The 19,905-nt window shown below is 38.2% G+C and overlaps 1 protein-coding gene across 3 annotated transcripts in view; it reads left to right on the top strand.

Moving 5' to 3' along the window:
* Positions 1 to 19,905, top strand: part of PLXDC2 (plexin domain containing 2) — a 449,542-nt gene that overhangs the window by 398,755 nt on the left and 30,882 nt on the right. For all 3 annotated transcript variants that reach the window (XM_052650669.1, XM_052650668.1, XM_052650670.1), the window contains exon 13: positions 10,581 to 10,741. In XM_052650669.1, coding sequence (XP_052506629.1) covers positions 10,581 to 10,741 — 161 coding nt within the window. The remainder of the gene's footprint in view (positions 1 to 10,580; positions 10,742 to 19,905) is intronic.

Here is a 19,905-nt window from a genome sequence, read left to right on the forward strand (position 1 = left end):
GGAAAATGTACATGCATGCTACGTCACTTTAGTTGTGTCCAACTCTGTGTGACCCCATGGACTGCAGTCCACCCGACTCCTCTGTCCATGGGATTCTCCAGGCAAGAATACTGTAGTGGGTTGCTGTGGGTATCGTCCTGACCCAGAGATCAAGTTCACATCTGTTATGGCTCACCTGCATTGACAGGCAGGTTCTTTACCACTAGCACCACTTGGGAAGCCCATAAGGGAACACAGCAGTTGAGATTTTGTTGGCTGGGCGGGGGAGGAAAACTCAAACACAGCAAGACAATCGGAAGAATTTGGAATCACAGAAAACAAAAAGAAAATTTCAGGAAGCAAGTAGTGAACAATGCCAAAGACAAATGAAAAACAAATAGAAAAGTAACCATTGAATTAAATAGTAAGTTGACATTTGTTGATCTTGACCTGATAGTTCTATAGTCCACAGATGCACAGTCCCCAGAGAGAATCTGAGAAGTTGATGAGCAATAAGAAAATTGAACTTAAATGGGACACGCTGCTATTTAAAGAAGCTTGGTGAGAAGGGAAGTAGGATTTCTGTTGTTTTGTTTTAGGAGTGTATTTATATGTTAGAGGTGTTGAGAAGAAAAAAAAGACATGAAGAAAAGGAGTTGAGAGATGACTGAGAATGAAGTGATATATGTGCAAGCAGGGATGGGTCAGTCCACGTGGATGAGAGGAGATGGGCAAGAGGGAGAAGTTTAGGGAATTCCTCTTGAGCTTGTTGTTTTCTCAGTGTGATAGGAGACAGCAATATGGCAAGAGTGAGTGGGAGAGGTCAGAGTATGGGGACCAGGAGCTGAGATAACCCATAGGACATTTCTGAAGGAAATGGAAAAGGGAGCCTTTATGTATGTATGAAGGGTGTGCCGATGAGAACGTGGAGCCTGCTGACCATGGTAACCATCCTTGTGCTTTAGTGACATCAACACTGAATGTTTTCATGTGTGCTTGAATCAATGCTTATTGATCCAGGAATCATGGAAGATGGATTCCTTGAATCCGTATGGAATATGAAATATGCTGATCCAGCTTAAGCAAGCAAAAAAAAATTTTTCTTTGAGAGAAAAAATGTTATTTTTTAAAAGACATAAAGCTTGAAAGACAGTATTTTAACCTGTTAGATGGTAAATTTAGTTTAATATTTTTAGCAGCTAGGTTTTCACTGACTTACTGTTCTATTAAGACTAATTTTTGCTTGAATTTTATTCTGCATGGTCAAATAACAACACACAAGATTTAAAATGTATCTTGGGTAGCAAGGACAGGCATTAATTATTTAACACTATTTCATAACAGTAAGTACTGTGACCAAATGTTATTATTTCAGTTACAGTAGGGAATTAGCAACTAATTGGATCAAATTTCAATAAGTGATTTCAACATGTGTTAACATTATGCTCAGCAACTACTAAAGAAAAAAAAATTTTAATATAGAGTTAAATTGAAATGGAATTCTAAGAAATATCTGTTTAACTTAAAGAAGGCAGGAGAGGAAGAAAAAATGGACCACATAATGGATGGACACAAAGGAAACAATGGCAAAATGAAAGACCAAATTCAGGCATACCAATAATTTTACTAAATGAGTCAGAAATTCTACTTATATGTATTCAAAAGAGAGCATAGCCATAAAAATATTGTACAAGAATGTTCATAGCAACTGTATTCATAATTGCCAATAACTGAAACAATCCAGATGTTTGTCAATAGAATAAACAAATATTTCATAAAATGGACTACTACTCAGCAGAAAAAAAAACAAACTGCAGATACATGCAATAATATAAATAAAACTTTAAATCATTCATTTAGGTAAAAGAAGCCAGGTATGAAAGAGTATATATAGTATGATTTGATTTATGTGAAATTCAGGATAGATGAAACTAATCTACAGTTAGAGGAATCAGCACAGTGGTTTCCATGGCAGGGTAGGTCAGGATTGATGGGAATGAAATTAATCGATTGATTGATTGATTGAAAATTTTCCGAAGGCATGGAAATAGTCTGTATGTTGGTTTGGCTGATGATTCCTTTGGTATATAAGATCTGTCCATTTCAAGGATGCAAATTTTACCTTAGTGGGAAAAAAAAAGTAAGAAAACAGAAATGTTGATGTGTTTCTCATGAACTAGATAGTTTTTTCTTAACTCTCATGAGTAAATTTTTTCAAGCTTCTTAAAATTCTCAACAAAAGAGAGCAAAAAGATTTATCCTTAGCAAAGAAGCTTCTCTAATTAATAAGCATAAAATTTAACACCTCTGATTACTTGATTCGTGGTTTACTTTAAATTATTCTTAGAATCCTCCCATGTAGTTGCTAATAGTGATAAAATTATCTTTCAATTATTGGACTGTTACTGTACACCAGGCATTCATCTAAGGGTTTTGCATGTTGATCGCATTTAATCCTTAGAGTACCCCATGAGGAAAGTCATACTATAATCCTATTTTACACATGAAATATCAGAAGGACAGGGATTTAAGTATTCTGTCTGGGGGCCCTCATCTGTAAGGGATGTAGCCTGGCTACAACACCAAACACTCTGCTGTCGGAGCATGTGCTATGCTCCCCATAGCCATCCTGGCCTGCAACCTGGGAGGGCTTCTCCAGTTGTGGCACTGAATGTGGGGGGAGAATCCTCTTCACCCTGTACCTATCAGAGTGAAGACAGATGCGTGTCCAAACCACTGAGCTAATCTAGAGCCTTACCACCTGCACACCTCTCAGTCACAGCTGTACTTCCAGGTCAGTATGAAGCCTTCTTGAAATTGTTCACGTATCGGGATCCTTTTTCTCACTGAAACTTGAATGCATGTTGAATGAAAGCATGGACACTGTGTAGCTGTTTGCCTGCCACTCCGCCTCTACTAAAGCCATCCAGGATCTCAGCAAACAAGGACAGCACCAGGTGCCAGTTCATGATCAGAGTGAGCCCCGGGGGTCCTCTGAGCCCATCCCTTGACAGGTTAAGTGCCCAGGTGACTGTAAGATCCAAAGCAGTGCTTTATACCCACATGTGGGGCCAGTTCACAAAGCTGATTTGATGAGAAAGGTGAGACTGAGACTAGTGCTCACCTCCAGGACTAATGATATTCTATCCCACATTCAACGTGTGGAGCTCTGTATTCCAGGAAACTTGATGTTCCAGGACCTAAGGGAAGACAGTCATGACAAACACACTTTTTTAGCATCCTTCTTCCCAAGCAGGCCAGCTGAATCTGCCCCCATTTAAGGCATTATCTGAGCCGTGTTTTGGCAGTTCTGATGTGAAACATACCCTTCAAAACTAGTCCTCAAGTGGTTTCAGTTTTTTCTTTCCACCCTTGATATATGTGCCTGTTTTATTAGCTCTGGTAACATAAATCAAAATACAGTTCGGACCTCTAACCAAGTTTATTTTTTTCCAATTTCCGATTCTGTCTTTTGAGATACATTCATATAGTGCTACCCATTTACCTTCCTGTGAGATTTCATACATCAACCGCAACAAATAGCAAAAAGTTGTGTGGTTGTTAACATCAAGGGCTAATGTTCAATCCTGAGGTACCCGCAAGGGCCAAATTGACATCTCCAGCAACTAAATTAACCCATGCTTTCATAGGAAGCGCATAGGTTCTCATTAATTGTAAATATAAACTCAGGTGCCAAAGAACTTGAGACTGGCTTAATATTTAGCAGTTTTCAAAAGAAGCTCTCCATAACGTTGATATTGTTTAGACAGCCTACCAAACCACAGCAGCTGGGCTGCAGATTCTATGCGGCGTGGCCATGTCCCAGTTACTGCTGGAGTCTGGGGAGAGACGGGTTCACTCTTAAGGAGCTTGGTGGTTTGTTTTCCTTCAAAGGGGTAGACAGTGAAGGTACATGGAGATTGATCTTGATCTTTCCACTGGAAAAGCTATTCAGTGAGACATCCTTGCTTTATCCAGCATGCACTTAAGCTTCCCATTTCCATGAATAATTTCAAGAAAGCCTCATATTGACTTGGTAAGACAGCCATGATTAAAAGAAATGGCAATAGCAAGGGTTCACATTAGCTAAGTGGTTTGGACACACATCTATCTTTTCACACTGATGGGAGCGAGGTGGAAAGGTTCCTTCTCTATAATCAGAAAACATGATGGATTTGATAGGGAAGCAAACATTTATTGCAGTTGTATATTCATTCATATGTTTGTATATAAATGAACTGGCTTCATAAGTGACTTCATTCAAATGGACAGGATTAAATGGCATGAAGAGTCACTGTCTTCTGTATCCCCACATCTTGAAAGTACATTGTCAACCTACTCTTTGGTATTCCATTGTAATTGTGAATATATTTGTCATATATATTTAATATATGTTTACTATTTAGATGGGAAACTTAAGTACTAAGATTTCTGTGAGTTATTTTATAGAAGTAGAGACATTTTTAGAGAACAATTTCTAAATATACTTTTAGATGAAGAAGCAAGACAACTTGATATAGAAAGCTGATGTTAGGAAAACTTTAAAAGTTAGATCATATAAAGAGCTTGATTGCTGAAAATATTGGAGACACGGGTCAATTATTACAAAACATAGCACATACAAATAAGAAATGGAAACCAGCATGGATCATTACAAGGATTTGCTTTTGGTGTTACGGTAGCTATAAATGTGGCGAATCCCCTGTTTTTGATGCTCACACACACACATGCACAAAAGCACTAATCACATAACAAGGCTAGTAGCAGACTGGGTGGTGACTACTCTCCAAATTCCCTCGTTTTGATGGAATCAAGCATTTCTTTTAATATGATTTCACAGAAATTTTATTTAGCCTTATTTTCCTGAGATAAAAGGTAGCGGATTATTGTTTAAAAAGGATTGTCATACCCTAAGCTCTTTTAAGCCAGAACATTTTATATGTTTCCCTGAATGAAATTTCACAGCTGCTCTGTAGTAGCACAGGCTGCAGACAAGAAGCTGGGCCAGCTGCCCCTGCCAGAATATTGTTCTCACCACACATAATGCACTTAGCTGTGTTTTGTGCACCATTTTAATATCTTTTCACAGTACTTACTGAAATCCCTCCTAAGGAGATGTCATCATGTGAATTATGAATGCATGTAGGGTCACAGTGATTCATATTGTGGATGAAGTATGGCTTGTATAATAGTTTCAAGGAACCCTAATACTCAAATAATATTGACAGATTGGTAAGCATCCAAAAGAAAAAATAGGGACTCCATGATTAAGAAAATGAAAGAACAAAGAGAATTATGAGAAATAAGAAGATATGTAAAATACCCAGAGAAACTCTAAATGAAGTCAAGGTCATGATCATGTTTGTAGACAATTGAAAGGGCCATGAAGGAAATTATGTGAGCTATGAAATGAGATCAGTTACAAGGGAAACTTCCAAAGGAAAAGTCAATTTAGTGAAAATTTTTACTTTTACTTGATTTTGTCCTGTTACATTTGGTAGCTCATAAATGGGTTCAATAATATTCCACAGGGAAACTCGTGTGTTTTCAATCCAAAAATGCAGCACTAACATTTTAAGCATTTTGTAGTTCAACTTCATTCTGAAGTGTTAAGAAGGAACACTTGACATCATCTGTATAAGATTTATGGATTTTTGAACAAATTCATGCAAGACTTTGCCCAAAGCCTCTTGGTCCCCCAAAAGACATTATATGTTGTGGAATTTGTAGGTTTTTTTAAAAGCCAAGAGAATAGTTAGATTTAGTACTAACTCTTTAAAGTGAATAAAATTTCGGACAAGGAATGTTTCTATTTTAGTTTTACTTTATTGCTGGACTTTAGTTACTGACAAGATTTAAAAATGGGTATGATCATTTCAGTAGTGTATTAAAACCTCTAATGTATTCAAGAATTGTACTTCTAAATATCATTATCGATACTACATACATATAATGCTGAAAAAATAATAACAGACGTAGAAAGACTGAGGAGACATAGAGGTCTAAAATTAAATGCTACACCTTGAAGAAACAAAAGGTCAATTTTTTTTCCTTCTTTCCTCCTATCATCTTTCTTCTACTTTTTTCATCTTATCTTTTATCAATAATTTATGAACTTTTCTTGGCGTGCACAAAGTTAAACACACTTACATGAGGTCCTGGATATTTTTCAGAATGTGCTTAATGCCTTTTAAAAATCCGTCATCTTTGCTATCATGGTAGCTCTAAAACTTACCAAAAGATAGTATAATGCTTTGATTGATTTGACAGTTCTCAAAGTCCTCTCTGTGTCTAAATATTGATCTGTGTTTTATAAAGTGCTAAAAGTTAGAAACTCATAAGAACTGGTAGGTCACTCTGTGGATCAGATGGGAGTATATTATCTTTGATACTATTGATTTTCTGTGCTTCATTTATGTTTTAAAGTATGCCTACAAGAGAACAGAAAAAAGGCTTTGATTTGGTAGGCTTTTCAAATATATTTATATATTTCCTCTTTTATTTTTGGCTCTGAGGCTCCCTTTGGGGGGTCTTATTGTCTCTTATCATTAACTCATCGTATTTAAATATACAGTATAAAGGTAAACAAACGAAAGACTCGAACTGTCCTCTGTGTGATACTGTGTGTGTGTGTGTGAGAGAGAGAGTAATTCTTCAACTTTTGTTCACTTTGGGACGTAAATGAAATAGCATAAGCCATTTCTAAGAATGGAATAAGAACTTGGTTTTTCAGGCTAGATTCCTCCTGACATCTTTGAATATTCCCCCAACTCACATAGACTCTGACGAACTTTAGAAGTTTGTACCTGAAACAGGTTCAGAGTCTTCTTCGACCTACTTCTTTCTGCCTATTTCCAAGAATAATCAGTTGTACCTCAGGAATGAATATTGTCAGAGATGACATCTTTGTTCATTGTCTTTTCTGAGGAATGAAATCAATTTATTTGAGCAGTCTGCCCTCGAGGTGAATGAACTAAATTTCAATTATGGAAATTACTAGCACTTGCTTAAACATTTTAAATTTCAACTTGGGTTTGAGTTGATCATGATTTTTATCACAGAGGGTTCTCTGTGTTGTTTGCAGTTTCCCATAAGTGTGTAAACCCGATTCCCTTTAATTGAAAAGTGGTATCAAACTGAAAACCAAATAGTGAAATAATTTGAAATCAAAGCACATCAATGATGTATTCACTTTATCTCCAGATTTAACATTCCTTAATGTGCCATCATAATACCTGTTAATAAAGAAAGCAGCTAGAACAGAGATGCAGAAAGCTTGGCTAAATAGTAAGAGCAAAAGAGTAAGTTCTCCAGAGATATGAGTACAATTTTTGCCACTTCATTTTGATTATTTCTGAAGTATTTAGAAATAGCATGGGCTTGGGTCACCAAGATTCCCCCTGTAATATTTTGAAATTTGCTACATTTCTCCTTAAATGATTTGTTCTAATTATGACACGTCGTAAAGTCATGTGCACGTTCATGGGTTCTAAGTATTTTTTCTGTCTACTGGTTAGTAATATTTTGAAAATCCATGAAAATAGTTTATTTTGTTCAAATCATCATCATCCAAAAATGTTATAAAATGCTTATCGGCTTGTAACAAACTACATTCTGTACAGGTTTCATTAGATATGAAATGGTGTCTTAACATCCATACCAGCACTGCAAAGAATATGTAAAGGAGGATATTATAAGTAGCCATTATTAGAAATATCGATTAATAATTATTGTGAGTGTAAGCATTTATGCCTAAATAAAAAGAGTGAGTGGATTTCAAGGAATAAATGCAGTTATGATTATGATTTTTTATTCTAAAGACTGGCATCATATGGCCTGCAAGTCATAGATCGTTTTATTGACAAGAACTGCTGAGTTCTTGAGTGAAACATGTCCCTAGCTCTCCTCTTCCTTCCTGAGACAACTGTCCCTTGCCTGCTGCCTTCTCAACAGGCTCTGAGTCTCTGGCCCATTTGAGAAATCATAGTTCAGGGTCAAGTCACAGGTGTCTTTTCCTTGCCTTCCCCATCTTCACATACACACACACACAAAATTAAACTAGACTTTATGATGCTTTTGAAAGGTTACTAATCCCAGAAATAGAACCAGATGCTGTTTGGATAGATGGATGCATGGATGAAAAGAAGGCTAGATGGATGAATGCATGCATGGATGCATGAATGGAAGAAGAAGTAGATGGATGGAAAGAGGGATAGATGGATGGATGGAAGGGTGGATGGATAAATGGGTGGATGGATAGATGGAAGGAAGGGTAGTTGGATGGAATTATACATGAGATTTGAATAAACATTCAAGGCTTCCTTTCAAGGCTTCCTTTCATAACTCTAGCAGATATTTTTGCCACATATTCTCCAAAGCAACATTTTAAATTAATCCTACTTTTCCATGAAAGGAATCTGTCACCCTCTTTTAAAAATAAGAAAAAAAAGCCAAGTGTCCAAAATGCAATAATACAAGCATACTTAAGAATGAAGCCAGACTCTTAAAAGTAACAAATGTTAAGGGCAAAAACATAATTTATGCAGTGTCCTGAATCTGACAGTGTAATTTGCCTCAATCTGCCTCATATAAGATATAATAATATAATAACTACATTAGCTAAGCACTTATTGTATGCCAGGTGCTTTCCTGTGTATTTAATATGTATGAATTGTTTGATTTTCACAGCAACCCTATGGCATAGTTACTGTTACTGACATGGAGAGAGGGCCTAACCAAAGACTAGACAGGCTACATCAGGAGCAGGTGTGTAGCTGCCTGCCCCGTGGCTGAGCAGCCAAGGATGGGTAGCTACTACTGTCCTAAGTGCTGAAATTGGCTTGAACTAACCACGACGTACAGTGTGAGCCTTCTTCCTGGAAGTTCCAGGCCTTCAATAGAGTCCAGAGTCGTCAGATTTTGCCAGTGGAATTGTCAATGTGAGAAGACATATTCCTGATACTTCTTCCCCTACCATCTTCCCAGAATCCTCTGAAAATGAACTTTTACATAATGAATTACTCTAAATTATACATTCTGTGACTAATGAACTTCTGTTATGTTAAGGGAAAGCTTTAGGAATTTAAGCTTTATTAGATGTGGAGTGCCATGCTGTGCTTAGTTGCTCAGTCGTGTCCGACTGTTTGCGACCCTGTGGACTGTAGCCCGCCAGTCTCCTCTCTCCATGGGGATTCTCCAGGCAAGAATTCTGGGGTGGGTTGCCATGCCCTCCTGGGGATCTTCCCAACCCAGGGATCGAACCCAGGTCTCCCATATGGCAGGTAGATTCTTTACCGTCTGAGCCACCAGGGAAGCCCATCAGACATGGAGAAGGATTACTAAATACCAACTATGGGTCTCACGCAAAGAATAAACAAATAATAGCAACGAAACTTGAAAGCATGGATGGGAAGAATTGGGAGTTCATATTTCTTTTCTCTATTTGGAATTTTCTTATCTTGTATTTACTACACATTCTGATAGGTAGTCATGTCTGCTTTTTTCTACTAATAAAAATTATGATAAAAGAAATAAATCAGTGCTTATTAAGTGAGGTTTAATAGACCAAAAAATGTTTAAAACATAGATGCAAAAATTGGAAATAATAAAGATGTAAATTGCTAATGAAAGGATTAGGAATCACTGTTCTAGAACTTCTATGAGTCGTAGAGAATTTTCTAATGATTCAAAAATACCCATCATATTATGTAATAAGGTACAATTTCCTGGTGCACATAATTTAAGAATATCTCCTCTACTTGCCTGAGTAGACTTCAAATATTATAGAATCTTAGAACAAGAGAAGACTTTAGAGATTGGCTCTATTTGGTTGGTTGGCTTGGCTAATTATTGCTTTCAAAATTTAATTTCTCCTTTTTCCTTACTCTCTGAAATGGATATTACAATGGAGAGCATCTTAGTAAAAGTTACAGAAAATGATATTAGTCTGTGGCATAGTAGAATATTTTCATATGCTGTGTGTTCCCTTTAGATAGTGATAAACTATTTGTGGGTCATTTAGCATCCATCTGTTACACTTTTATAGAGCATTTCAGTTTAAAACAGATTTTGAAAATTATCCTTTGAACTCATGCACAGACTTTCTCAAAATGCCTGTGTAGCCCACCAAAAGATGTTTGGTACTCTTCAGTTCAAATTTTCCAGAAGAAAATGAGAGAGGAGATTTCAAAAATAATCAATTTTTCCATAGGTAAGAGTGCCAGTGGTTTAATGAGAAAGATCAAAGTTAAATTTATTATACAGTTAATTAGAGTTTTAGATTTTCCCAAGTACTTTTAGAATAAAGGCTATTAATTTTGCCTTATTTAACAGAATAAAGACTATTGAACCATAAATTAAAACAGTTATAAATGTGCTTTTAATCATTAAGAGTATGGGTTTTTCATTTGCCAAGGAAAGAGCATCTAACTTCTAAAACTGGTGTTGCGGAAAAGAAAAGTCGTTCAGAAAGTTTAAAAAAAAAATTCACTGGTACTTAATTAAGAATATGAATATCCCCCTCAATGAAAATGCAGATCTACGAGTGCACCCAGAGATGCATTTATGCATATGAATGTCTGACAGCTGTGCTGTTCTTCCAGCCTCTACAGATGACAGTGCAGCTGAGAAGAAAGGAGGAGCCCTTCATGCCGGTCTCATCGTCGGGATTCTCATCCTGGTCCTCATTATAGCCGCAGCCATCCTTGTGACAGTCTATATGTACCACCACCCGACATCAGCAGCCAGCATCTTCTTTATCGAGGTAAGTGTCAAGTAGAGTACATGAAAACCTTGCCAACTGATGAACTGTAGCCATTTGCTAACACCACCTGCATTTAATATTTAGCACATTTTCTCCACTTTGCACTTGGGAGCTGGCTGGTTTCACATACGCACGCACGCACACGTATATTGATGGATGGCTTTCATGTGCTGAGTTCAGTTACCTTATCTCAGGAGCTTTTAAAGAAATAAGCCATTTTGCCTTTTCCAGACCTAAAAGAAAATAGAAACCATATTTTTGTCTCATTATAGCAAGTATGTGAACCAGCTGTTCTTCTGATCCTGAAAGGAATGCACCATGTGCCACAGGCTGAAGGACTTAGCTTAATACAACTAATCGATAAATACTAATTGAGTATTAGCTGGGTTCATAATACAGTGTGGTGGGCCTGCTCTTAAAATGCTCACAAAACATTTAGGAAAAATATAGATTTCCCTACAAAATAACAGTTATAACAATAAGATAATGGTATGTGCCATTGCCATTTTGTGTGAACGTGTGTGTTTTTATACATTTATCAATACATATCAATGCACATGCATGCACACACACTCATTCAAACACAAAGAGAGCACCAAGCCAAATGAGTGTTGTGTTTGCATGTACAACATGCCAGTGCCCAAGAGCAGTAGGTACGAGGAACAGCGGCGGTGTTCAAAGGGCCAGAGCCAAGCCCTGGTGTCCAGAGGCCTGAGACTGCAAAGCCTAGGGGTCATAGGATAAGGTCAATGTGACCAAGTCACCTTCTACCTCTCAGACAACTGGGCTTCCTGATGCCTCTGTGTGCATGGCTTTCATCCCAACATCGTGGAGCCATTGCTCTTCAGTTCAGTTCAGTTCAGCCGCTCAGTCGTGTCCGACTCTTTGCGACCCCATGAATCGCAGCACGCCAGGCCTCCCTGTCCATCACCAACTCCCGGAGTTCACTCAGACTCACGTCCATTGAGTCAGTGATGCCATCCAGCCATCTCATCCTCGGTCGTCCCCTTCTCCTCCTGCCCCCAATCCCTCCCAGCATCAAAGTATTTTCCAATGAATCAACTCTTCGCATGAGGTGGCCAAAGTACTGGAGTTTCAGCTTTAACATCTTTCCTTCCAAAGAAATCCCAGGGCTGATCTCCTTCAGAATGGACTGGTTGGATCTCCTTGCAGTCCAAGGGACTCTCAAGAGTCTTCTCCAACACCACAGTTCAAAAGCAGCAATTCTTCAGTGCTCAGCTTTCTTCACAGTCCAACTCTTACATCCATATATGACTACTGGAAAAACCATAGCCTTGACTAGATGGACCTTAGTCGGCAAAGTAATGTCTCTGCTTTTGAATATGCTATCTAGGTTGGTCATAACTTTTCTTCCAAGGAGTAAGCGTCTTTTAATTTCATGGCTGCAGTCACTATCTGCAGTGATTTTGGAGCCCAAAAATATAAAGTCTGACACTGTTTCCACTGTTTCGCCATCTATTTCCCATGAAGTGATGGGACCGGATGCCATGATCTTCGTTTTCTGAATGTTGAGCTTTAGGCCAACTTTTTCACTCTCCTCTTTCACTTTCATCAAGAGACTTTTTAGCTCCTCTTCACTTTCTGCCATAAGGGTGGTGTCATCTGCATATCTGAGGTTATTGATATTTCTCCCGGCAATCTTGATTCCAGCTTGTGTTTCTTCCAGTCCAGCGTTTCTCATGATGTACTCTGCATATAAGTTAAATAAGCAAGGTGACAATATACAGCCTTGACATACTCCTTTTCCTATTTGGAACCAGTCTGTTGCTCCATGTCCAGTTTTAACTGTTGCTTCCTGACCTGCATACACGTTTCTCAAGAGGCAGGTCAGGTGGTCTGGTATTCCCATCTCTCTCAGAATTTTCCACAACACAACATAAATACTAGAGCAGTGAAGGAAACCTCCCTCAGAGCTTCCAACTTGAAAAGTTTAAATCTTCTCCAGTTCACCAGGTGATATACAGACAGTTACTTAGAATTTTATTCACATGTTAAGTGAGAAATTGTGATGACCTTTAAACTACAAATTTACCTTTGGCCTCTGTAACAGTGGAAAGTGAATGCAGATCAATTAAATAATTGTTCAGAAGTCCTCTATGGCTCTCAGCTGTCTGTGGAGTGAAGTGCAGTCTTCTTAGACCTCCTTCAAGATCTTGGCTGTTTCTATCTTGTCTGTCAGTTCAATTTTTAATCCCATAGCTCCTCAACTTGGAATTCATGTTAGTCGCTCAGTCGTTTCCAACTCTTTGCCACCCATGGACTGTAACCCACCAGGCTCCTCTGCCATAGAACTCTCCAGGCAAGAATACTGGAGTGGGCTGCCATTCCATTCTCTAGGGGATCTTCCAGACCCAGGGATCAAACCCGGGTCTCCTGCATCGCAGGCAGATTCTTTACTGTCTAAGCCACCTTCAACATGGAGTTCAGTACCATCCAATTCACTCCATGTTCTTCTCCACACACACCCCAAATTCTCTGTGCCACCAAGACATTGCTCCTTCTGTTCCTTCCACTGAGAAAGTCCCCTCTTCCACCTCAGTCTTTGAATTCTGGATCCCAGTAGCCTTCAACACCATGTACCCTGTAAGCTTTCCTTACCATCGCTCTGCCAGGACAGCCACACATATTCTCTTTCCTCTGAAATTCTATCCATAGTAATACATATATATATTTCTCTGATATTTACCTTTCTGTTTTGCATTAGAGTTAAATATATAGGTGATTTATTCCACCCTGAAGACTTCTAACTTCCTCGAGATTTCAATTAAATAACTGAAATCTCTTTCAAATAAGGGTATTCTATAAGTACTTTCTAGAAAAAAATATAAATATCCTAGGACATTTCAAACTTCCACTAAATTTTCATAAACAATGTCTTCCAAAACTGGTATTCTCATTTAAAGTGATAATTTAATGATTTACTGGAGTGGGAAAGCCATTGCTTTCTCCAGGGGATCTTCCTGACCCAGGGATCAAACCCAGGTTTCCCTTATTGCGTGCAGATTCTTAACCGTCTGAGCCACCAGGGAAGCCCAAAGTCATGATAATTGTGTAATGATGAGACATTGTGTTTAGTTAGAAAACTCATACTAAGTCTTGTTAATGTGCTTCCATCTTAATTCTGATGGAAGAAAGGTCGTTTCCCAAGGTTATGACTGCATTGCTCCAAGGGCTGACAGGTGACAAGCTGTAAATCTTCAGTGACTAACCAGACACCAAGCTGCTGCTGTAACCCTCACATGTTTAAGCCTTTTAACATACTGTGTCCTACACCCTCATAACACAAAGGAAGAGACTGAGGTCCAGAGTGGTGGATCACCTTCCCCAAGATCAAAGAGCCACAGTTCTAGGAAGAATCCTCGTCTTTCCATACCTTTTCTGCACGTTCCCAGCTTCTCTTCTCTTTGCCTTTTTTCTTGCCGTTGAGTCAATTGCCAATAATTCTGCCTCCATCACTGGCTCTTTGACACCCTGCCGTCTTCATGCAGCTCACAGCGGCTGGTCAGCAGATGAGTTTTTAAGATAATCATCATAACTGTACTATTATTAAAGCTGATCCATGTCTGCAAAATCAAAAGACAAATGCTTTATGACTGCCCAATTTTACTGACATGCCAGACCTATGAATTCAAAGGTTTGAATTACTAACTAAATTAGAGCTATTGGTGCATGGAGAGATTGTGTTTATCAATATTGTCTAAGTTGCTTTTCATCTTCTATATTATACTACTGTCTGCTTTTCAGGTGAATTTGATGTGCTTTTTCCCATTAAGAAAGTTGTACCTCTTTATTATAAAAAAATCTGTGGAAACAAAAGCAAAAAGTGAAGTCATTTAGAGTCCTAATGTACAGAACTAATCACTATAACTATGTGTTTTTCTGTAATTTTTACATGCATCACTTGGTGTCGCCCATTTAGTATAATTGTGATTTAACTGACATGCAAATTTATACTTTTTATTTTTGAAACATCATTCTGATGGCTGTATGCTATTCCATTCAACATTCATTCAACAGTTTTACATTGATTGTCCCATATGCTGTGAAGAGGTGTTCAGAAACACCAAGGGCCTAGCATTGTTTATGATGCCTTGAAGTAAAAAGAACCTTATTCCAACCAATTTGACTGTGCATTAGTTTTCTATTGCTGCTGTAACAAATTGCCATGAACCTGGTAGTTTAAAACAACACAGTCTCTTACAGTTCTGAAGGTCAGAAATCCAAACTCAGTCTCATTGGGCTAAAGTCAAGGCGGAACTGACTCCTTCTAGAGGCTTCAGGAAGAATCATTTCCTTACCATTTTCAATTGTTAGAGGCTGCATGCATTTCTTGGCTCCTGGCCGCTTTTTCTCATCATTCCATCTCTGTTTCTGCCATCACATCTTCTATTACTAACTCCAACCCCTACCACCTTCTCGTAAGGCCCCTTGTGATCCCAGATAACCTCCCCAGGTCACAGGCATTAGTTTAATCACATCTACAAAGTCTGTTTTGCCTATCTTGTAGTTGACCGGTTTTTGCAGTTAGGACATGGACATAATTGGGAGGCCATTATTCTGCCTACCACAGATTGAATCAAATGTGAGCTGCATCACACACTCCCCATTAAACTGGGACATACCCTTGACTTTAAGACACATCCCAATGTCCATGATGTTAAAATATGACCCACTATGTTTCTTGTGTATTTCACCACGAAATCCAGACTGCATTGAACATTTATAGAAATTAGTTTCCATACTAAAAAAAAAAAGTGTATGCTGTGATGAATATTTTAAAATTTTATTTATTTTCATTTATTTATTTTTTAACACCAGAAGCAGTTTATATTGGGATATAGCCAATTAACAATTTTGTGATAGTTTCAAATGAACAGTGAAAGGACTCAGCCATACATGCACGTGTATCCATTCTCCATCAAACCCCCTTCCCATCCAGGCTGGCACATAACATTGAGCAGAGTTCCATGTGCTATACAATAGCTTTCTGTTGGTTATCCATTTTAAACACAGCAGTGTGTACATAACCTTCCCAAAATCCTTAACTATCCCTTCCCCACTGACAGCCATGAGTTTGTTTTCTAAGTCTGTGAGTCTGTTTCTATTTTTTAAGTAAGTTCATTTGTATCATTTCTTTGTAGATTCCACATATAAGGGATGTCATATGATATTTCTGTTTCCCTGTCTGACTTACTTCACTCCATATGACAATTTAATAACTTGGCCCTTAAGTGGATAGGCCACAGTTTATGCAGCCATATTGTATTCTGGTGCATTTGGGGTTCTTAACTTGTTTGCTCGTATAACTGGCCCCATGAACATGATAATGAACATGAACATGATAATGATAACAGTGAACATTTATTAAATTCACTGGTGAAAGTGACTCGTATTTATTACCTCATTTAATCCTCACAGAGAACTGTGAGGCACCAAAATGATCTCCATGTCACAGATGAGGGCAATAAGGCACAGAACTTAAGCAGCTTGCTCATCATCATGTATTTGGTCAGTGGTGGAGTCAGAGTTTCAGCCCAGGCTCTCCAGAATCATGCCCTTAACCTCTAGGCTATGCTGCCTCTCTGTGTAAAGGGGCTTGCTTCACACGCTGTATGTAGTCATGTAGGAAGATGTGTGCATGCTTGCTAAGTTGCTTAGTCATGTCTGACTCTTTGCAACCCTATGGACTGTAGCCCACCAGGCTCCTCTGTCCATGGGATTCTCTAAGTTAGATTACTGAAATGGGTTGACATGACCTCCTCCAGAGGATCTTCCCAATTTAGGGTTCAAACCCGTGTCTCTTATGTCTCCTGCCTTGACAGGCAGGCTCTTTACCATTAGCACCAATAGAGAGGCCCAGGAAGATGTGTATCTAAGGATATACATTATGTTCCTAGAATAGATTCCCCAAAGTGTGATCTCATGAAACAAAGAAACATCTTAAAGGCACTTAACAAATATTGCCAAAATCATTGCCCAAAGGTGTACACCACTTTATGTAGCTGTCCTTGCTATTGTCTTTTTTTAGTGAAGATAATAATGACAGTAGCTGTTATCTTTGTATTATGTTCTTGCAGAAAACATGCACTAATTATTATACATACGTTTTGTGGATGCAAACACTCTTCCTCATATATTACCTGGACTTTAGCTTTTAAACTTTTTCTTATGGAAAGAGAATGGGATAAAACAAGGATTAAATTCTAGAAATTCATTGTTATATGGAATGCTCAGTGAATATGACTCAAGTGATTAAAATCAAGAGAAAAGTAGTCGAGAATGAGGAAGTCTTGATAAACCAAATCATGACTTCATATATTGTGTAATTAAATAATGATTGAGCTGACTATTTACACCTCATGTCTTAGAGGATCGGGGCTAAGAGTTCCATTCTCCTGAGACAGTCACTCTTTACTCATTTGGCAGAATAGTCTATTTTTCATAAACTTATCTTTTATATTTCTCTATCATCCTCTTCAGGTCTTAAACTGAGCATTTTCTTTTGATTTTTTACTAGATGGCTTTCGTTTGCATTGGCCTATCTGGTTCTCTCAGTAATTTTCAAAGAAGATACTTGAGTTTGACTAAAACCTATCTCGTTATACATGAATGAATAACGTGTTTAAAAATCCTTTTTTGAAATCAGGATCATTATATTGAAATAAAATAGCAAAGAACAAATATTCAAATAAGTACATATTCCTTAATTTTTAATAGATTTTCATGAAGCTACTATTTCTTTGGAAGAATTAAAATGCCTTGGGTTCTACATGAAATTTAATGTTTGCTGAACATTTCTAGGCATAGATTCTGTGATTTACAATACAGAATGAATATGGGTTGTAGACATAAATGTTTGCTGCTGCTGCTAAGTCACTTCAGTCATGTCCGACTCTATGTGACCCCATAGACAGCAGCCCACCAGGCTCCCCTGTCCCTGGGATTCTCCAGGCAAGAACACTGGAGTGGGTTGCCATTTCCTTCTCCAATGCATGAAAGTTTTTCACTTTTCGTGAAAGTGAAGTCGCTCAGTCGTGTCCAACCCTCAGACATAAATGTTTGCCCGCTGTTAAATACTATCATATATCACTATTGAAAATGCCCCTCTCTTCCTAAATATTTTAACCTACTCCAGTATTCTTGCCTGGAAAATTCCATGGACAGAGGAGCATGGCAGGCTGCAGTCCCTGGGGTCAAAGAGTCAGGCACTCCTGAGCATGCACGTGCATGCTATTCCTGAAAGCTAGGTGGCAAGTGTCCTTTCTCCCCTCCACCATTTTTGGAGGCAACTCCAGTGCAGAGACAGAAACACAGCATGGTGAAACAGTTCATTTGGGGAATGAGACAGCCAGTTTCAGAGCCAAGACTTGAACTTGGGACTCATCTGGCCTGTGGGCTGTGCTGCTACAGCACCCACATAACCACAGGCTCCTGAGCAGTTTGTCATTCAAGGAATTCCTCACCCCAAGAATATTTGTGAATAACAAGGACCCATGGAGGGTGAGATGAAAGAAAGACGGGCAGCTGTGGCCCTCAACTTCTCCTGGCAATCAGGAGTGCTGCCAGGAAAGAAACTAGAGAAAAGGAGCTAGGCAAGGATTCAAGAGGCTGCTGCTGGGGAGAAAAAAAGTGTTTACTAAAAGTTTGGCATCTTGCTTTATAGCTGCCTAATGAATAGCACTTGGAAGACAAGAAGACATGATACATTGACTAACCTGTGTAGTAAATAGAGAATTCATTTCATAGACCCATGGATCTCTTTTTATCTTGAAGTCACATTTCTTTTTTTTTTTCATAACTGAATGTTACCCTTAAGGCATTCTTTAGTCTTATTCCAGGCTTAAAGGAAACTCCAGGAAAAAGTAGGTTCTTGAAAGAAAATATTTATTTTTATTTCTTAGAGGAGGCAAAAGGGAACATTCACTTTTGATGAACTACTGTGAAGAAGAAAAGATGAGGCAAAATCCAGCTGAAATGGTTTGATACTCTCCTTAAAGAAGTTGTTTTATTAGATGGCAACTTTCCAGAAATATAGCCATATGAAAAAAGGTGAAAATCATTTACATTTTTTAAAAAGACACTTTTTGTGTATCTGTCTAAAATGCTGGAATTTTATTCATGTCCATCACTGAATGTTTCTGAGACATCAGTTTAAGTTTATGGTGATTCTTTTATTTATGCAGTTACCAAAATAAGATCTCTTTATAAGTATAATCTTTCATTTACTCTTCTGGATAACATATGTGTGTGTGTGTGTGTATGCTAAGTTGCTTCGGTCATGTCAAACTCTTTGCGACCCTATGAACTGTAGCTCACCAGGATCCTCTGTCCATGAAATTCTCCAGGCAAGACTATAGTGTTTTTAAATTAATAAAATATTTTCTTCACTTCATCAGGAAGAATTATTAAAAATAGTGAGTAAAATATTTAATATCTCACTGAGTTCTCTGCTCTAATTGCTTCTTAATTACTATGTGCTATGCTTAGTCAGTCATGTCAAACTCATTGCGACCCCAGGGACTGTAGCCCCCCAGGGTCCTCTAGCCATGGGGATTCTCCAGGCAAGAATATTGGAGTGGGTTGCCATGCCCTCTTCCAGGGCATCTTCCCAACCCAGGGATCAAACCCAGGTCTCCCACATTGCAGGCAGATTCTTTATCATCTGAGCCACCAGGGAAGCCCCTTAATTACCATACCATAACTCATTATGTTTAATGGTACATAAAGCCATGAAATAAATGTTATATATATTCATATTGTATTTTTATCATACATATTTATATGTATATATATATATTTTTTAATGGGGCTTCTCAGGTTGTACAGTGGTAAAGAATCTGTCTGCCAATGCAGGAGAAGCAAGAGGTGTGAGTTTGATCCCTGGGTCGGGAAGATCACCTGGAGGAGGAAATGGAGAAAATTCCATGGACAAAGGAGCTTGACAGGCTAAGGGGTCACAAAGAGTCGGACATAGCTGAAGGACCGAGCACACACACAGATATAATTTACACTTGTGTATAAAATTCCACAAGGAAACCCTTAAAAGATGAAAGACCCAAGTGAATAAATAAATAAAAACCCACAGAAATACAGTCTACTTGGGTGTCTGTAAACCTGAGTTATGTTGCTTTAAGAACACAATA

Source organism: Budorcas taxicolor, chromosome 13, assembly GCF_023091745.1.
Source record: "Budorcas taxicolor isolate Tak-1 chromosome 13, Takin1.1, whole genome shotgun sequence".
NCBI lineage: Eukaryota > Metazoa > Chordata > Mammalia > Artiodactyla > Bovidae > Budorcas > Budorcas taxicolor.